At 40.1% G+C, this 19,770-nt stretch overlaps 1 protein-coding gene across 8 annotated transcripts in view; it reads left to right on the top strand.

Moving 5' to 3' along the window:
- The first annotated feature begins 1,074 nt into the window (after nucleotides 1-1,074).
- gria2b (glutamate receptor, ionotropic, AMPA 2b) overlaps nucleotides 1,075-19,770 on the top strand; it is a 49,738-nt gene continuing 31,042 nt past the window's right edge. For 4 of the 8 annotated variants that reach the window (XR_008828425.1, XR_008828424.1, XM_056382797.1 and 1 more), the window contains exons 1-2: nucleotides 1,076-1,461; nucleotides 1,609-1,749. Coding sequence is in view for 6 of the 8 variants with exons in the window: in XM_056382797.1 (XP_056238772.1) it covers nucleotides 1,377-1,461; nucleotides 1,609-1,749 (226 nt within the window). In the remaining 2 variants the exon portion in view is untranslated. Of the gene's footprint in view, nucleotides 1,462-1,608; nucleotides 1,750-19,770 lie in introns of those variants that run through there. The other 4 variants (XM_056382800.1, XM_056382798.1, XM_056382796.1 and 1 more) reach the window with 3 other exon arrangements.

Genomic DNA, 19,770 nt, shown 5'->3' with positions numbered 1-19,770 from the left:
AGGGCCACATTTTCATGTGGCTCTGATAAACAGCTGCTGCTGCTATGTGGCTCCCATGGCAGCAGAATGGTTAAGGACATCATCTCCCTATCACATTCATGAAATGATCTTGAGTGAGTTTTGCTCTTCCTGCTCACAAATTATAAACTCTAGAGCTAAAACAGTTCCTAATTAGTTGATTTACAGAAAATTATTTTGAAATTGTTTCAGGAAACACAAACACAGCCTGCTGCATTCTCTGGTTTCAGGTTCTCCATTTGCTGCTTTTATCACTTCAACTGTTAAAGAATAAAACCAATTCCAAAGGCATCACTTTGTGCTCTGTGTAATTACAGTTGTCATATTATTCTGTTCTCTGACATTTTGTGGACAAAGAATTTATCAAGATAATCGCCTGAAAATTGATAATTAAAACTGGACTCAGTAAACTCTGTGCAGGAGTATCAGTGCAGTGCATGAAATGTAGGAACTGTTTACAAATGTTTATTTTTGAGTTATAATAAAATAAAATTTGTGTGACTGATCAGATGTGCTGCTGTGTTGCTTGCCTGTAAGGTGTGTGTATACCTATAACAGTCTACTCACATTTAAGACTTTTGATTGAAATATTGTGTTTAAGGGATTAGAGTGGAATGAAGGTTGAGTTAATCTGATGCTGGAGGAGAGGATGACAAATCAGCCCAAATGAGGATCTGTTGTTTCACAGCTGAGCTTTAACAAAAAAAAAAGTAGACTGACCTTTTCAAAAACTGGGACTATGGTGGGTGTTTTCTACTTCCTATTGGCAATCATCGAAGATATGAATTATCCCTAACGATCCCATATGAATCAACAGTGTTTACTTCACGTCCTAATGTTGCTCATTAAAAGCTTGTAAAACAAACCAAAAGACAAAATATCCCTTTGGACCGAAGGTTATTGCCGCCTTAGCTGAGAGTGTGTATTACGCACTCTTGTCACCAAGCGGTTGCGCGCTCGGCTCTTTCCGTATCTTTTCGCCTTCTCATTAACATTCCTCACTTGTGGGTGTGATGCTGAAAGGATCTCCGGCGCGCCGAGCGGAGACGCGCAGTGTCCCTGTGCGTTCAGAGGAGGTATCAGCTGCTGGCAGGAGGAGAGAGCGACGAGGAGGAGCGGAAGAAGAGACAGCAGACCTACAGTGCAGGCGACCATTCCTTCACTGCTGGTGTCATTTTCACTGCCAGCCACCTGCAGAAAAAACGGTCCTTTTGCTGCTGATTATTATCTTTTTTTTTTTTTTTTTGAATTATTTCTCCCCAAGAAGGTGTCCAATATGTGTCGGATCTAACATCTCCGGCGAGGAGAACTAGGAATATCAGACTCCTTTGGTGGATGTGGACACTTAAACTGTGGACATGGAAAAGATAGTGAATTTATCCCTCTCAGTTCTGCTGGTTTTATGGGGATGCGCGCTTGGAGGCTCGCCCAGCGTTCAGATTGGTAGGTATACATTAGTTCAAACGATAAACAATTAGGGCGAAAAGCCACGACTTTGTGCGTCAAACGTTGAGAAAAATTGGTTTGAAAATGTGTCTCATCATTAGGACATCGTGCAGGTATAACTGGTATTTTTTTTCCCGGTTTCAGGGGGACTCTTTCCAAGGGGCGCGGATCAAGAGTACAGCGCATTTCGGATAGGGATGGTTCAGTTTGGCACTTCGGAATTCAGACTGACGCCTCACATTGACAACCTGGAAGTGGCGAACAGTTTTGCTGTAACAAATTGTTGTAAGTGACAAAACATATTCTTCTTCTCGTTGAAATGAATGAAGCTTTCCCACAAGTGTGCACGTCATCCAGTGTTACACGGGTGCTCGTGCTGTGCTGTTTTCATGACGCGAGTTTGGACAAATGTGATCAAATGTGAAAGTGTGATGGAGATTGGAGATCATCTGAGCTGTCTAATCTATATTCTGTCAGCAAACATATCGAGGCTGTGAGCTGGGTATAGTTGAGGATGAAAGAGCATCGTGTAGGCAGGGGAAAGTTGGTTTCCACAGTAACAGTCAAATCACATCCATCCCATTTTCATTCCATCAGATTCAGAGATTAAACAAGACGACAATGCAACAATATCGACCCCTTTTTGTTCTTTTCATCCATCAGTCGTAACGATTTTTTTATACAGTGAGTGGGAAAAGAAATGGGGGGTGAGATAATCCCAATAAACATCAACGTGTTTCTTGACTCTAATGTCATCGCTATAGGCTACAGATTCAGAGATTAGACTTTTTTCCTACTTGTTTATTAAAAAAATTGCAACATTGATTTGGATTATCTCTCGTGTTTCGAGAAGAAAGAAGATAGAGATAGGACTTGCTGAGATAGACTTTTTTTTTCTTGCTGTGTGCACCGATGTCACGTCTTTTCTTTTCTCGGCTCAGAAGGAGCGGTGTTCATCCTTTGTTGGCTCCTTTAAGACAGCCTCTATATAGATTTACACTGAGCCTCACACACACACACACACACACACACACACACACACACACACACACACACACGCGCGCACGCACGCACGCACGCACGCACGCACACACACTGGCTTTAACATTGAGCATTGAGGATTAATTATGATTATGAATTAACAGCCGAGGCCCTAAAATGATTGGCACTTCCTTGGGAAAATACACTAGATAATGAGCTTTTGACCAAGCTAAGTAACTGCTCTCCAGTCAAATGACAGCCACTTCCAGCCCCATCACTTCCTATAGGCTTTGTCCATCAGCCAGTGGAGACTTTTCAGTGAGAACCAGATTTAGGCTAATCGTTCATTTGTGTCATCCAAAAAGAACCAAAAAATGCGGATTGTTGTCTTTGAAACAGCCGCAACAAGAGGCAACACGCGCAAACAGGTTATGATAAGGTCGCTATTTTTAATAGTCGAGGTTCGCTCATTTTCATAAGGCTGTTGCCAAGCGACTACTCCTCTCAACAGTCCCTTAAACATAAATCAAACGCTTCTGATTGGTGCGCGCATCGGCCCCCAATCGATTTTATTACCATATAAAAGCTTCCTGCTTGGGCAGCCTCAGCGCGTCACAGCCAGAGTCATGTCGATGCTCAACATACACATATTACTGCCGCCGGAAGCACAACATTGTGTTCATCGTACTGATAAAGACCTCTGTTTGCTGAGAGTGAAGAATTTGCTGGGGGAATCTGATGTCGCCGATAATGTGGTGGCCTATGTGTCAGCTGTTTGACCATTGTTTGACTTTTTAAAATTATACAGCCTAGGTCCAAACCTTTCCAAAAAGATGCTTGTAAACACCTGACTTGGTTATCTCCTAATCATCCTAATTTATTTTTAGTAGGCTACCTGGGGTTTTAGGGCAGTCTGTCAGATTATCCATGGCGTGTCATTAATTAGTCAGGTTTCTTTAGGTGTTTTGATTGTGAAGATGTTCCAGAAAGATCAGGGAGTGGACCTGAGTAAACAAACAGCAGCAGGAGGCAGCGGATAAAAAAATAAATAAACAGCATCAAAGTCATTTTTATTTTCCTTCTTTTAATTTATGAGTCAAATATGACTGCTGGCCATTACGTATCCTCCTGTTGCTGTTGTTGTTGGTTTTTTTTTTTAACAAATCAAATCTTTTAAAGTCAGAGTTCTGGTCAAATCAGTGTATTGCTATTGTTATGCTTGGAGCTATTTTTCTGGTTAAATGAGGTATTTAATTTGCATGTAATTGACTGAATGGTTTATGCTAAGCAGCTGACACTTCAGACAATCTGTGAGGCTGCTTCACCTCAACTTTTAACAGCAAATGACTAAGATCTGCATACAGTTACCTGTGACCCTGAATGGGGAACAGGTGGATATAGAAAAGGAAAAAAAAAAGAATGGATGGATGGATTTGAGTTGTGATGTTGAGCTAAGTGAATGAGCGTCGTGCTAAATGTCTAAAATGGTTGTTTGGTTTTTTTTTTTGTCCATGACACAGCACCCGGGCCGAATGTTTCCAAAAATGTGTGTGTGTGAACTCTATCTACTTCCTCTAACTGACTGCTTGAGTGGGAGTTAGAAATAGAAGGGAGGGGTGAGGGGGCGGCTGGGGTGATATGAGGTGGTGGTGGGGGGTTTGCTTTTAAGCCGGTAGATGGCAGCCTGCCTCACAATCCACCTCCATCTGTAATTATAGTGCATTAACACCACCACTCTGTCTTTTGTTCACCGCAGCGCGCAGTGGAGAATAAAAGGAGAAATACTGAAGCTGACGCGGAGCTTTGAAAGATTAAACTATAGCTTCTTATGAAATACTCTGTTGAGCTCCAAGGACTCCTCACACACTCCATCACCAGGGAGCCGCTGCTTACTGTGGAGGCGGTGTATCAGGTGTGGGGGCCCCCATTTTGGATCCAGTAATAAGAGATTTGTCTTTAATAAAGAGGGAAACACGAGGGAAAATGTGGAACTAAATACACTTTGACTGAAGTAGACTACAGAAACTGAGCGGCACATTTGATTCCCAAAATAGGGAAAGAACGGATATTTTTATGAACAGGGCTGCTGCGTCCCAACTAAACCGTGTCTGTAGCACAGAGTACTGGAAACTTTTAAGTACTGAAAGTTGGCACAGATCTTTGTTTACTCATTTTATTATTTTTATTAGATATTTGCTGTCTTCTGGCATATTGTACCCAGTATTTTATTTACTTTAATTGCTCTGATTTAGTCTTTTATTTATTTATTTGTTGCTAGGCCAATAGTATAGACATAAGACTCAGAGCATATGGATCTATGCCCCACAGGCACACAGTATCACACTCTAGTTGTACTTGTCCTGTGCGGCAGCATACTTCATCAGTGCAGTGTGTCAGAGACAGTGGGAGGGAGGATGATACATTCCTCCATCAATAACAGCTCATCTGGACAGGCCTGCATCAGCTGCCAGGACCGAGAGAGTCATTGTGACTCTGTGTGTGTGTGTGTGTGTGTGTGTGTGTGTGTGTGTGTGTGTGTGTGTGCGCAGTTATATCAGTGTGCTGTCCACCCAAAGCAATACATTTAAAAGAATCTTGTTCAAAGTTCCTACAATAGAGACACCTCAGAGACCCCACATGGTTAAATGACTAATGCACCCTGCACCTCATCATTTATGATATAAGATGAATTTCTTGGGCTACTGCTTGTTAAATAATTCATTAATATGCTTTACAGGTTAGTAATAATCTGTTAATAAGGACAGCATTCAAATCACCAGGTTATAATCTATAATGCACTGATAAATCATGGGTCATAGTTACATTAGATACACTGTGACACACACTGTGATATTTCCTGCACGGCTACATTGAAAATTAAAGGGGCATTCCCCTAATTTACATGTCATGAGGAGTCCTATTAAAATAACCCTTAATGATGTCATCAGGGTTATCTCAGGTTAGGCTTGAACAGACCAGTCAAGGAGGGTCTAATGAAAGATTATATGGAGTTGCATTGTGGAAAATGTAGGGTCGAGTGTTTTAAGAGCTTATAAATCAGGATATTACAGCCTCTGTTGTTTTTTGACCATTTTGACCATGCTTTTAAAAAAAATTGTCTCTTACAAGAGAAAAGAAAATTAATTGAATTTCATACAACTAACAGACATGCACCCATTGATGAAGGGTCATGAGGAGACGTTACACCATATTGAGGGTTGGGAACCTCTCTAACGTTTTTAGCATTGACATCCAATTATCAGTCTGCAGAATGCAGTGCAGCTCCAGCTTACACCTTAGTCATCATTGACGCAAAATCTGACACCTCCTTTGACAACGTTTGTGTTACTTGAAAAACTGAGACACACACCACGGCATCATCCTCCCCTACACTTTCACTTTCCCTAATTGGACAAACCACCTACACAACCGTAGCAACGGATTACCGAAAGGCATGGTGGGTAACATGGCAAATTGTTAAATGATTTACGCCAAAATGGACTTAACCAGCAGTTTAAGCTTATCTAGGGAGGGACCTTTCCTTTAATATAGTGATAAGTGTCTGTGCGTGTGTCTGGCTGCCAACTTAAACTTAATATTCTGCTTCAGTTTGCTCCCATGCTTTTATTTCTGACACCCACCTCTTTCAAAGCAAACCACTCTTCCTTCTCCGCGACCAAAAGAGTGTTTTGAGGTCACTGACACCCGTCCGGCGATTTAACACTTCAAAGTTCTAGTTTGTCATGGTCAAATCACGTCATACTTTAATTTCATGCATTTACATGCACACAGCATCTCAGGGCCACATGCATTCAGAGACCTTGCTGAATGATCAAAAGCCTAAACCGACACGCGGTGGAGCATTGGTTATAGCCAATTTATTGTTCACACTTAATTAAGTGCATTCTCCTCCTTTTCAGTGGGAGCTGTGAAATATTAAGTAGGCCTGGGAGCTGGCCGGTCAGAAAATGAGGCTAAAGAACCCTCTGTGGATCTTTGCTTGCCCTGAATACAGCCCCCAACCAAGCCCTTATCACTGTGTCCTCAAAAAACACAAGACTGAGATAGCATCAGTTACAGCACGATTCAAAGTCTCTCAGATGGAAGTTGCACTCTGTCTTGCATCCCATGTCTTAGTTTGCTCAGTGTCTCCCAGGCAGGTTGCTTAAATGCATTTTTGTCATAAGCTGGTAGGGAAACAAACTTTGTTTGCCCTCTGGCAAAAGTGGCTGGTGCATCTCAAAATCCATGATATGGACTGCAGTTTTAAGGCAGGATATGACCTTTAAACGATGATTTATTTAGTAGAAAGACTGATGAGACGAAGCTATACTTCAGTTTTTTACTGGCAGCTTTTGTTTGTTTTCCTCCTTGCTTTAAGAAAATCACCAAAACATTCCCTAAAATTACCAAAACTGAGGGCCTAAGTGATTTAATTTTGATTTTTCATACAAATATATACAAGAAATATGTGTTAGACAAGCTGAACATTTTTAACATAATAATATTAACTCAGGGTCCACCTACTTGCTGTTTTCCAGAGCTTTCAACTTCATCTGACAGTGTTTATCAGTGAAAAGAGTCCATCGGTTGTCATAGAGGACCCAGCAATTTATCTGGCCACATCTCATGGTTTTCGTCAGTAGATTTTGAATAAAAGCTCAAATTAGAAAACTAATTAATGAAAACTTGTAAACACTTGTGAAACAAAACAAGGACAAAATTTCATCAATTATTTTTTTAATTGACTTACAAATTTTAGTTTTTAAACAAGAATATAAAAGTAACATGATATGAAAAAGCTGTTTTATAGGAGTTTAAGAACTCCTTTTTAGAGGTCTTTATGAATCTGACTTTCAAATATTTATCTAGTCAACTTGAAGTTCAATTAACTGAGAATGAGTGGAATTTTCTTTAATTCAGCGAATAACCTTTTCTGCTTAAGAGAGATGCTCATTGGCATGCACACGGGAGAATCTGTCCTTCCCATCATCGCGGTGATTAAGATTTGATCCGGTTGCCTTGTCTGGTCCTACAGGGTGTTCTTGTCAAACTTATTAGGATTTGAGTGTGTGTGTGTGCGTGTGCGTGTGTGTGTGTGTGTGTGTGTGTGTGTGTGTGTGTGTGTGCGCGCGTGTGTGGTGCATGTCAAGAGCGAGAGAGAGAGAGAGAGAGGGACAAAGGGAGAGATAAAGAAATAGAAAATGATGAATTAAAATAAGAGAACAGAGTCAGGGCCTTTACAGTGTGATGAGTGTGATGAGCAGAGCAAGGGAGCAGACAGACACGTCCTTGTGCTGTCTGTTGTTGTAATGTCTCACTGAGCAAAATGTAAATGTAATGTAAATGTAAGAACCAGTGTGTCCTTTAAAAAGGGCAGGATGACTCAGGCTAAAGGTGGATACAATCAGAGGAAAAACCTTGAAGTACCTGTTTGCCTTTTTTTAGGTGGTTAGCTGTTGTGTCGGCCACTAACCCACTGTGTTAATACGATACGTCTATGTAGACAGACAGTGACAAAACAAGTGAAATCCATTGCTTGTATAATGTCTCATTCTCTGTAACGGTGACTCACATAAACTGTTTTCTCACTTGCTCCAGTCTCAACCTTTAGTTAAAGAAAGTATCTCAGTGTAATCCCTCCAAACAGCCCAGTAAATCAACATGGAGGCCTGATGGGTTCATTCCCTCCCAGGTTCTGCTCTTTTTCATTCACCCGAGCTCACTGCGTCCTCTTCACTTACAGCTTTGATCCACTTGAAACATTTCTTTACATTATCAGCCATGCTGTGAAGCGCTGTCTGCTTTGCAGACAGAGCTATTGTACTCTTGTACGAACTTGTTCCCTGATGGTGTGCCTGCCTAAACAAAAGGCCTCATCTGGACCGGAGCCAGCGCATCTCAGCAGCTGTTGGCTTGTCAGTTGCGTCTTCTATAATTGTACTGGAATTTTTTTTTTTTCCATGCAGCAGAGGGTGCAATCTGATATTACACTGTCCAAACTGCCGGCCAATTCGGGAAATATTAAAGATGCTATTTAGATGTTTCTACATTGTTACATGTGAACATTGTGTGATGTTTTTTTTTTTATTGTGTTAAAATGACTATTTGTTAGAAGCACATTCTCTCAGCCTGCTTGGTCTACTAATTTCACAGAATGACGCTCAGCATTCAACCTCAACGTTTTGCCTTCAGCTGTTAGTCACACATGTGGGTGGAGAGCATGATAGTGAATGCAATGGCAAAAAACTAAAATGCATTTGTTAATTGAGAAGAAATTTTCTTTTTTAAATGAATGCGAATGCAGCATGCTTCGTGGCCTCTTGGCATTGTGGTCTATTAACCTGATCGCTCTGATCAATAGATGTCTAATTGATATAGACTGGCACAGAAGTCGAGAGAACAATGTTTTGGTTCTTGAATTTTAGTTGTCGAAATGTTTCACAGAGTTTACTGACTCACCTCACTGTGTTATGTGAACAGTGCGGATCTTCACTGATACAGCACATTCAAACCAACCAGGAATAGATAATGATTCGATACCGATACACACTACACAAAAAAAGACACAAAAAAAGACACAAAAAAAGACACAAAAAAAGACACAAAAAAAGACACAAAAAAAGACACAAAAAAGACACATGTGAACTTGTGTGGGGGGCCTTATTGTATTTTTATTGTGTATTGTCAATTTTTGTGTTCTGTGTTTTCCCTGGCCGCAAGACAGAATTTCTCTCCTTGGCAACGATAAAGTCAAAGTTGAAAAAGCTTCAACTTCATCATAAATGAGTGAAGTTTGGAGCATTTATGAGAGATGACTTGGGTTTCAACCATGTGCCGGTCCTGCTCCCCCACTGCCTGGCTCTGTGATGATGTTTGTCCCCACTGAAGGAACTGTGGGTGTTTCACCACGTGAAGCCGTGTGAGGTCACAGTGTGTGGGAGGTTTCTTTGATCTGCCCATCTCATAAGTCAGTGATGGAAGGATTCAGTAGAGTCTAGAAGGAGTTCAGAGGTTGGAAACTAGACGTTTTCTGTTTTCTAGAGTGGCTTGGGATGTTTTTATGTTCTTTTGTGTTAATGTTTTTTTTTAACCTACTGCTCTGTTCAGATTTGAAAAGGAAAGACAACATTAAAAAATAACAATAGCAATAACTAAAATATATTGACAATGTTTTTTATTTTATTTTAGCAATGCAGATAATTTTGCTTTTGCTTGCATACTTACACCTATACTCTGGAAACTGTTGACAGGGTGTTTTGTGAATCATCCAGACTAACAGACAGGGAAATGGCTGTACGCATGTATGTATATTAGTGATGCGTGGATCACAGTTATGGCCGCGGATCATCATTGATTAACAGTGGATGGGTTGTGGAAAAAAAAAATTTAAAAAAACAATGTATGAAGAAAATACTGATTACATCCTCTAAAATGTGAACATATTTATAATTTTCATTTTGATCAGGCACGAATTATACTTTGGGTTTGGACTGCTGAATGATTTATATTTTGGGCGGCAGCCAAATGTTATTATGAGCTTTTAAATTGTTTGTGTTGGGGAAGTAGCGGTGACATTCAGAATTTTAGTTTGAATAGATTAAAAATGACAGACTGTGTTCAGGCTATTGTGGAAATACCTGTTGCCATTTTTCATTTTAGCAAAAAATGAGAACTTTTAGTGTATTCATTTTAAAACAGCTTACTTAATATGTTACCAAGTCATCACGCGTGATATGCCACTGAGAAATAATGATAATGTGTGATCGGGTGTGGGTCTCTAAATCGGGGGAAAGTCATTTGTTTGTGGATGATTGGTGCATACATACAGATTTAGATCATTTATTTATATATATTTATTTATATATATGTGTGTGTGTTGTGGGTGAACTGACCCTTTAATAGGGCATTTAGTAATTTTGGATCTTTGTGGATCTCCCTCACTGGTCGTGATAGTCAGCAAGAAATTGCAGCAATGCTGAGAGGAACTTAATCCCCAGGTTTTTTTGTGAGAGCAGATGAATCAATGACAAAGCAATATGATACAGTGCTTTGTGTGAAGGACAAAAAGATAAATATTATTGAATAGCTTATGACAAGCCCTAATGTTGAAGTGAATGTAGCGTACTCAGCAACATCAGCCCTACACGCTTGGATAAGATCAGGTCAAATTCCCAACAATAAAACCAATTCAAAGAAGGATTGACCACAAGGACAGCCAAGTGTGTAATAGCTGGCAGGACAAAACCATTAAATAGACGATGACATGGACAATTAGAAGCAGATAAGAAAATAAATATGAGAGAAACATGATGAGTCGGAGACGGAGAGAGAGAGAGAGAGAGAGAGAGAGAGAAAGAGAGAGACAGAGAGATAGGACTTTGGCCAGCGGCTGCTTCCCCCCGGCAGGTGAGATCTTTGTGTGTGACAGGTTTCTGAAAGAGAGGCCAAACAAACAGACACATACATACACACACTCAGAGCACACATATTCGGCTGTGTACACACACAGGCAATAGACAGGCAGAGAGTGTAATGATGTATAGCAGGCAAGAGGCAACTCGAGACTGTTCCCCGCTGTCTGCTCTTATTTTAACACTGTCAAACTAAACTTAGAGAACAGGCTGCTGGTCCTGAGGTGGACAGGAGTAAGGTTGCTCATATACAGGTAGGTTTAGAGCTTGGACCATGTGGGTTTGGTGTGGCGATCTACAGTTTTACTGTGGCAATCAAGTCCTGCATAAACATTTCAAAATTGCACAAGCTGGAAAAAAAAAAAGAAAGGCCTTGCATCTCTGAGCAGCTCCACATCCCCCCTTCCATGATAAAAGAGCAGGAGAAACACTGGGAAAAGGGGGCAGCTGCATAAATTATCTGACATTTTCTGATTTCACCATTCGTTCGCCAGAAGGAAGTCATAATGACAGCGCTACATCCGATCAAATACCTCCAAATGCAGAGCTTTAATTCTCTCTCAGTTTTGCTCTTGTGAACAGAAATGAACACTGGAGATTTTCAGATTTTTATCATGTTGTTTCTGCTTGTTATCAGGGACATCAGCTTATACAAATGCACTTTAGGGAAGATGTAGGTATAATGTTTTTCCATGTCCATTGCTAATTAGCACATGATGAACAGTCAGGAGATTATGAAAGTAGTTACAATAAATTCACTTGGTGTGAAGTGTCTGAACCACATTTCATGGCAATTAGTTGAGAGCTGCAGGACATTTCACTAAAGAAACACAAATGCAAACCCCGTGCCTCAGGAAAAGTAAAGGGATCACCAAAATCAGAGCGATTAATCCTCTGGGCACAATGAATGTCTGCTCAAATTTTCATGACAATGCATCTAATACTTATCCGGATCAAAGCGGTGGACTGATTAAAGATCGTGGTTAGTATTGTCACGTTAGCATTAACAGCTGTTTACTTACCAGTCTACAAGATCAGTATCAAACTTCATTCCTTGGTGGAAAGCAACGCAAATGTTAACTCTTGTCTCTAGCACGTCTTAGCACGCTAACCAGCTAGCTCCGGCCCGTCTCATCACTTCCTGATAGTGACTCACTGTAGCCTGTAATCTCCTCGTCTTGTAAACAAAACGATGGCCGAAGCTCTTGGCACACGACAATCACCACAACCCACTCCCGGCAAGAAACAATGGTTATGTAATGGTTGTAGTAACCATGCGGATACAACAATAAACACACAATTAATGCTCACTATCGGTTTCACATAGAAAATGAACAGCAGTCGAGCTCTGTGTTTACTCAAGCCATCCATCCACCAAACCTCCTCCTAATGTGGACTTTGTCTCATTATATACTATGTCACCTATACCTTCCTTGGCTCCCGTCATAATTACTAAGGCTGCGTAACAGAGAGATGTAACTAAGTTGTAATAACCTGCTTGCACAGAGAACCTATGGGCTTTTTTCTACAGAATGACAGTCTCCTTTGTCCAAAGTCATCATGAAGCCAATTCATTTCCCAGACTTGATTGCAGATACTGATGGCTCAGTTTATTACCAGCTCACCCACATTCAGCTGCACTTGTTCAGTCAAGAAAAGTTTGACTTGAAAATACCTACTGTGAGTAAAACCATTCGAATCCTATCCTAATTGCATTTAATACCTTAATACGCTGCTATAGTCTCCATGGTATTTACTTTTCAGCCAAGCAAGCGCATTACTTCTGAGCAAATATCAGTACGTCACGGTTCAGTGTTCTATCAACATAACAAGTTCTGTTTTGTGTTGTGACTGCACAGCGAAACACATTTCAGTGTAAGAAGGGTGTTTTGTCAAAAATAGTCAGATTTGCATGAAAATCCCCCACAGAAAGGGAGGCATCAAATCCCATGAAAGGACTGCAGCTGCAACCTCAATCTTACTTTTTAAAGCTTCACTTTATTGCAGGAAACTGAGGCCTCCAGAAGGTCATAACTCTGTTTGCTTTTCTTTAAAAAGGTATGGTTTTGTGTAATCTACATCTTTTTCTACGAGACTTTTCACTGGCACCAATTCAAAGTGTGTAAGCTCTGACAAAGACACAATGTCAAAACTGTTTTAAATAGTGCAGAGGAGCACTGTGTATGAAAATTAAGCCGATCTCAGGAGATGCTGACTTTCTCCCTGCAGGATTTTGTCATGCTAATGACAGTGTGCATCCCATCTTCTGCTTTTTTGACATTCATATATGTTTAATTATGTTGTATCCTCAATTAAATTCTCAATTAGTGGCCATGGCCTTAATTGACCTCAACTGCAGAGACAGTGAAGGCCTTTATTTGAGACTTATTTATGCGTACTTGTTTTGTCAGTACATCTGTTGTTAGAAGCTTCTCTGTTTCCTGGTCTGACCTTGTTTAAATATGCAGTCATTTCTATATAATGTACTAGAACCTAAATGCCTTTTATACAAGAACAGTGTCCTGTCATACTCATCAAGCTTCTGAGTTTTCTTCAACCAAGAAATATTATTTTCATCACTAGTTTTTTCCATTTGCCTCTCATTTTGCCACTTTTCAAGTGCTGTGAAGTTACCGTCACTGAGACTGAACACGTCTTGCACTGATGTCTCATAACAAAGCCTTTCACTAGCTCAAAGGGCATTATCGCTCCTTTTCCTTCAGCTTTCAATTTTACACAAAAAGACAGACTCAAGTGTCACAAAAGCAACAGGACTCAGAAGGGTTTTAAATGTTTTCATTGTTATGCCTTTAACTTGAAACATCTGCAGGAAATGTTGAGTTTATTGATTGAGACTTAATGGCAGTCAATAAATTTCAGAGGCTTTTGTAATTAATCAGAGAATGTAAACGGCATTTCTGTAAAGAGAAATGTAGAGCAGCAGCAGAGCTGTAACATAACTCTGCTGTTGTGCAGATGGATTAGTTCTCTGGAAATGTAAATTATCCTGAGTTTGCTCAGCCTTAATTAGTGACTGACATTTATTTTTCATGCTGGCCATGTCTGTGGTTTGTATTATGTTTTTTTAATTAGAGAATTATGGTAGTGTAGCATAATGTAGAATCAAAATCTAAACTTAATTTGCTGTGAAACCCCTCTAGCAAGGGTAGTTTTTGGACCTCTGTACTTCTAAAACCCTGAGTACAGCTGTGGTCATCCCCCTACTGTGGTTCCTCTAATGAGAGAGAGAATAGTGTGAAAGAAAACAAGAAGGGGTTTTGGGAAGAACAGGTGATAATGGGATTCAGTACACCTCCTAAAATATTAAGATTCAGTTTACTTGCGATACACAAGTGTTTGAACAGAAGCTATCAAACACAGGATCATCTGTATTAATGTCTCTTTACTTTCCTCCACCTCTTCGAGTCGATCCCTATTCATCTTCAGCAACCGCTGACTGTCTGGTTGCTATGGCAGCTGCTCCCTCAGATGCTGGATGGAGCTGTGTTTTTATAGATGTAACTAATTCTGCTCTGGCAGGTTCCAAGATCATTAGAACACAGAACAGCAGATCCAAGGTCTGCTTTGGTATTTCCACAAAAGGTCAGTGGACACACGGTATGTTTTATTACAGGAGGCAGATGAAATTCGAACAAAGTAGCCATGTGTGATGTATGAGCCGGCTTTTGCAGAATCAATATGGCTGAAGAATTCTGTATTGTGCTGAGTGGGTTGAATTGATGTGCCTGTGCATAGCAACACAACACAGTGCTTCCCTTTGTTCAGATCTGAGACTCAGGCCGCATTGTACAGAAAATACTTTAAAAACATTATCAGACTGCTGCATAATTATTGTGAAATTAGAAATTAGACACACACGCTGATGCGGGTTAGAATTTTGTTCAATCTGTTTGCAAGATAAGGTTTTACTCAATCAAATATTTGAGTATCTCATTTCGGGCTTGTCTTTTTAAGGAAGTGCATGTGTCCCACAGAAATGCTGATTGTTAAAACCTCCAATCCATCTTTCTATGCGAATTGGTTGTAGAGGAAATTGTGGAGGATTCTGTGGGCTCCACGCTGAGATAACCTTGGTGATGTCACTTGGGTAATTTTTTTTCAAACTTGAAAAAGCTCCTCCAGGGTCATGTCTTTTCACCACCTGAGTAGCACTAACCATGACTCTTTATCTAAGTTTGAAATATACATTTGGTCGATTTTTAAATGTTTGACTTTATTGGTTTTATTGATTAAAAGTTCACTGGAGAAATGGTGGCGAGCACAGTTGGTTAGTGGTAAGTGATGGAGCTACAGTAGTCAGCAAAAATACTTTGTCAATAACTGGCATAGATGAGGTTTCCACACACACAGTCGCTCCTCATCTTCTCCTTTCAGCCACTGCTTTCACAGTGCAAAGAAAACAAAAAAAGCAGAGCTGAAATGACTATTGGGACATTGTGGGTGTCGTACAACGATCACACGCTGGGTCTTCAGTATACAGAGTATTCATCAGATTCTGTTCTTGTGAAACCTACATCCTCCATCCACGGCCGTCAGAAAGCCTCCAGGAAACAGGTCAGTGAACAAAAGGAGAGAAGGGGAGAAAGAGAGGAGGAGACAGAGAGAAATAGGATGGGAGATGGGAGGAGGGAGGAGAAGGGGGGGTCAGAAGTTGATAAGAACTGAGCTGTACTGTTCTTCTAGAGACCAGCTGCCGGAAGAGCTGCTCAAAGGCAGACAAAAACCCTTCCCAGTGCGCCTCACTGGCCCACAGTGACACCTCCCAGAAGTCTTCCTATCGGCCACTCAAGAGCATGACTGAGGGCTGTCACCCAGGCAACAGCCTGCGGTGCTGCGATGCATGTATTTCCAATGAAAGAATTTCATTATGATGAGATTTTCAGGAGTAAGTTTGTTTGGTTATATGGGATACTTGATTTAGTATGGAACCCTTTTAAATATAAGAACAATTTCTGCATGTAGTATTTATGTTTACATAAATACTGATAACAGCTGGTGTAGAAATCGAACCCATTTGGCTGATTTCTTCTGTTGCTTTCAGAAAAATGGCATTTAAAGCCTCAGCACTAAATGAAATGATGTGCGGAGGTGAATATTTCTGGAGTGTAGAGAGAACATGGCTGAAATATGTTTCCCTGGCAACCGTCTGCAGAGGGAATGAAACCAGATCATGCTTTTAGGGGCTGCAGACAAAGCTGTTAGAAGTTATAAAACACTGCCTACACTCCATACATTTAATAGTGATAAATATTTAGCTTTACTTATGAGTTTTAGGTTCCAGCCTGGTTGAGCATATTAAGTCTTTCATAATCCTATAACCTTAAGAAATCCTCTGGGCATCATGTGAATAGGAATTCAGCTATGGGCTGAACAGTGTTTTAATTGAGACAGGAAGAAAAGATGAAAGTCTTAAAATGGTTCGTGTGTCTTGAGCCTTAAGTATGATCTGTCTATTTTCTACTTCTGAGGCGCAATGATAAGGATTCAAATACTGGAACATAGTCTGATATTACAAGAGCATTTGGGAAGACAGCAGAGATTTTGGTTTTGAAAGCAGGACTGTGAAAGGTGTTGAGATCTAACCTGGAGACAATGACCATTGCTCATGATAGACCAGACAAATTCCATAATTTGTCAAAAAAAAAACAATTTATGTTTAGGGTTAGTTAATTGCAAAAGTGGAAGGAGCATGTTATACTGCAAAAACACATGAAGAGAAGACAGGGGATGTTGGTTCAGGTTTAACTTTAGCACCGTGGACTGTGGTTTTCAATAGCCAACTTGTTTTCTTGAATACTGATAGCAGTTTTTTCTTGTTTCTTGTTTTCTTGTTAAAAAAAAACCCAAAATACTCAGTTTCTGAAACCGGACCCCAAAGTCAGTGGTGGCAGTTAGAAATACCTCCTATGAGTTGTTTTTGAGGGCACAGATAAACCATCTAGTCCAGTTTTGGAGGAGATATAGCCTACAAGGTGAAAATCTGCACCTGCAGCAACTACGTATATCAGTGACAAATGTGCTCAGGTTGGTCGGACGGAAGGGGTGGCGGCTTTAAGTCGCCTCGCTTACTGGTGACAGATCAGTTTTACACAAAAAGCCCCAAAGTCCTGAGGCCTTTTCTCAGTGGTGAGAACAGGCGCGTGGGAGAGGGTGAGATATCTAACAGTCAGTTCTGTTAGCTGCGACTGGACTGCTGATGATCATCACCACAGTGACGTGTGTGTGTGTGTGTGTGTGTGTGTGTATTAGACTGATTACTGGGCCGTCTTTCAAATACCAGATATTTGTTCAACTGCTGATTTAATTTAATTATTTTTTTTCTCCATTGTCTGGTGTTGTGGTTATTATAACTAGTTCTTCATTAAACAGACTAACACATGCCAGACCTTCCTCTATCATTACATCAGTGCACTGGGTCATTGGGTCTAAATGTTTCAGATGTTTATCATTATGATAATTAAAGTACTTTGCAATTATGTGTAAATAAGGCATGACGACTATCATATTTCAACATACTGAAAATATGAATAAATGATTGCCCTTTATTATAATTTAATGTTAAGTTATAAAATTGTTAAAAGAACAAACATTACCAGTATCCTTCACTCTCATGAAATTTCACATTGATGCAAGATATATTAGATGTCAGCTGAATCTGGACGTTTTATTATCAGTTAGTTTATGCAGGTTTAATCTTTGATCAGTCATGTAAACAGTGGCGGAGTGGTGGAGATGCCTTCAGTGCCACAGTGGTTGAAACGAGGTCAGTTAATTGGGACAGCTAAATATATTTCGCAGGGTACACCTTCTCCTTGGAAGGTGAAACACAGTACCAGAGTCACTGCTGCGACAGATTTAACATCCTCTTGATAATGAGCTGATTAGAAGCTCCTGATGACCACAGAGTGTCTGATGAGGGCCCATGCATATAGCCCATAAAAACATCCAGAAACCACAGGAACCACTCACACAGTTGTCACAAGGAAATTGAAAGGTTTTCCAGCAATTACCCAAACCCAAAGTCAAATTAGCATAACTGCAAACAATCCATGTTGTGTTTCTGTTTAGTGCTACTGTCCAGTTATTGTCACGCACTGTGCATATACCACAGGCCCATATGTATGGCGATTTTCAGTGAAGTCATTAATTTGAAAACCTTTTCATTCACTACAGTTCAGTACAGCAAACACTGTATTTGTTTCTTTTGACGATAGTTACTATTGTTAGTATAGAAAAATCATGAAGCATTTATTATACTCAATTATTTAAAATGTATGACTTTTTATATCAAATCAATCCAGCAAACAGTCTCAAATTACCACAGAGAGAAGAACGCAAGAAATTCAAAATTTTACCTTCTAATGTTGCTACTGATAACCCAATCAGTGATATGTTTAGCAAACTCAACAATCTTACAGATATTTTGATGAAAGTCCAAAAACTTCAGTATGGCAACTTGATTCCTTCACTAAATGTGAAGGTTGCAAGTTTCTCCTGCCTTGGTCCACACAGTGTTTAAATGAACCACACAAACAATTCAACTAAGGAGTAGAGAGCCAAGATATTGTTGACCTCTAATGCAGCCTAAGATCAGCAAACAACCAATGAAGGATCATAAATCTTTATGGCATGTGTTGTGTTGACAGCCTAAGTGTTTATCAAAGCACATTTGAATGTGGTGATTTGAAGCCAGAGAGGTGACAGAAACCAAGGTTCTGCTCAGTGAAGAGTGTGATTGTATTTATGCAATTCTCAAAGGAGATATGATAAAGACGTCATTTTCTTTGCAGCTATTCCAGTGTATTATAGAAAGCCATTCTCCCCACATTACAAATGCAACTCAATAAATCCAAAACACACAGTAATGGGCATAGTGATAGTTTCCCCTGCTTGTTCTTGTTACATATATCAAACATGTCTTATGTTTGACATTGGCCTCATCATTTCTTTCACACACCCACGACCAAACAGATAAACCAGACATGCACAAGCATACATACAGCACACATACAAACAGTGTTAGACACTGTGCACTATTGTCAGTAACTACAATGTAAGGATTACAAGTCCCCAAATCGACAGTGTGTTCATCTTACTTGAACATTCCCCAGATTAAGTGAGAATTGCATTTTTATTATTTATTTTATTTTATCTTTTAGAACAGAAATATAGATTGGGACGACTGAATCTATACCATGGTTTACAGACCCGGCAGTGAGCAATAATAAGATTTGTTTCAGCATTTTGCTTATGGTGCCTAATTGGGGTGACCTCGTCAACACTAGAAAAAAAACCCCAGTCTTTTCCTTCTGTTACGAGGCGGATTTCTGAGGGCGAATTCTCCCTGGTTTCATTGAAAAGCAGTCAGATGTGACAGAGGCTTAATGGCTTTTTCCACAATCCTCACTGTTTCTACTAGTTACTGTTTGCGGCTGGCTTTTCTTCCATAATTAAACATTTCTAAATTCCTTATTGAAGAAGCACATGTAGACGTCTCACCCATTTAAAAACCTCTTGCTCTTCTTTCTTCTGCTGTCACGTTCCAGAGCCAGAGAAATCCTCTATGAACAGTTGCTGCATGGAGGAAAAAAGCGGGTAGTGCATTGCTTCTGGATGTGAATTACCATATTTGGTAATAAAGTAACATGTTGTCAAACTGTTCGCTCTGGCATAAGCTGCAGCACAGTCATGGGGATATCCAGGCTCTAAGCATGAGCTCAGAGAGTTTTAATCCTGGGCAAACTCAGCAAACTCACCAGTGAGAGAGAGTGTCAGCAAAGAAAGCCTTTGAAACATGACAATGGACGGATGTGACACAGAAAAACTCTACAGCAGTGATGATGAATCATGGATATATTTATTCTGTTCCATGATGCCATGATGAGACAGG

Source organism: Seriola aureovittata, chromosome 8 (genome assembly GCF_021018895.1).
Source record: "Seriola aureovittata isolate HTS-2021-v1 ecotype China chromosome 8, ASM2101889v1, whole genome shotgun sequence".
Taxonomy (NCBI): Eukaryota; Metazoa; Chordata; class Actinopteri; order Carangiformes; family Carangidae; genus Seriola; species Seriola aureovittata.
The sequence above is the reverse complement of the archived record's forward strand: the minus strand, read 5'-3'. Positions and strand labels throughout refer to the sequence as shown.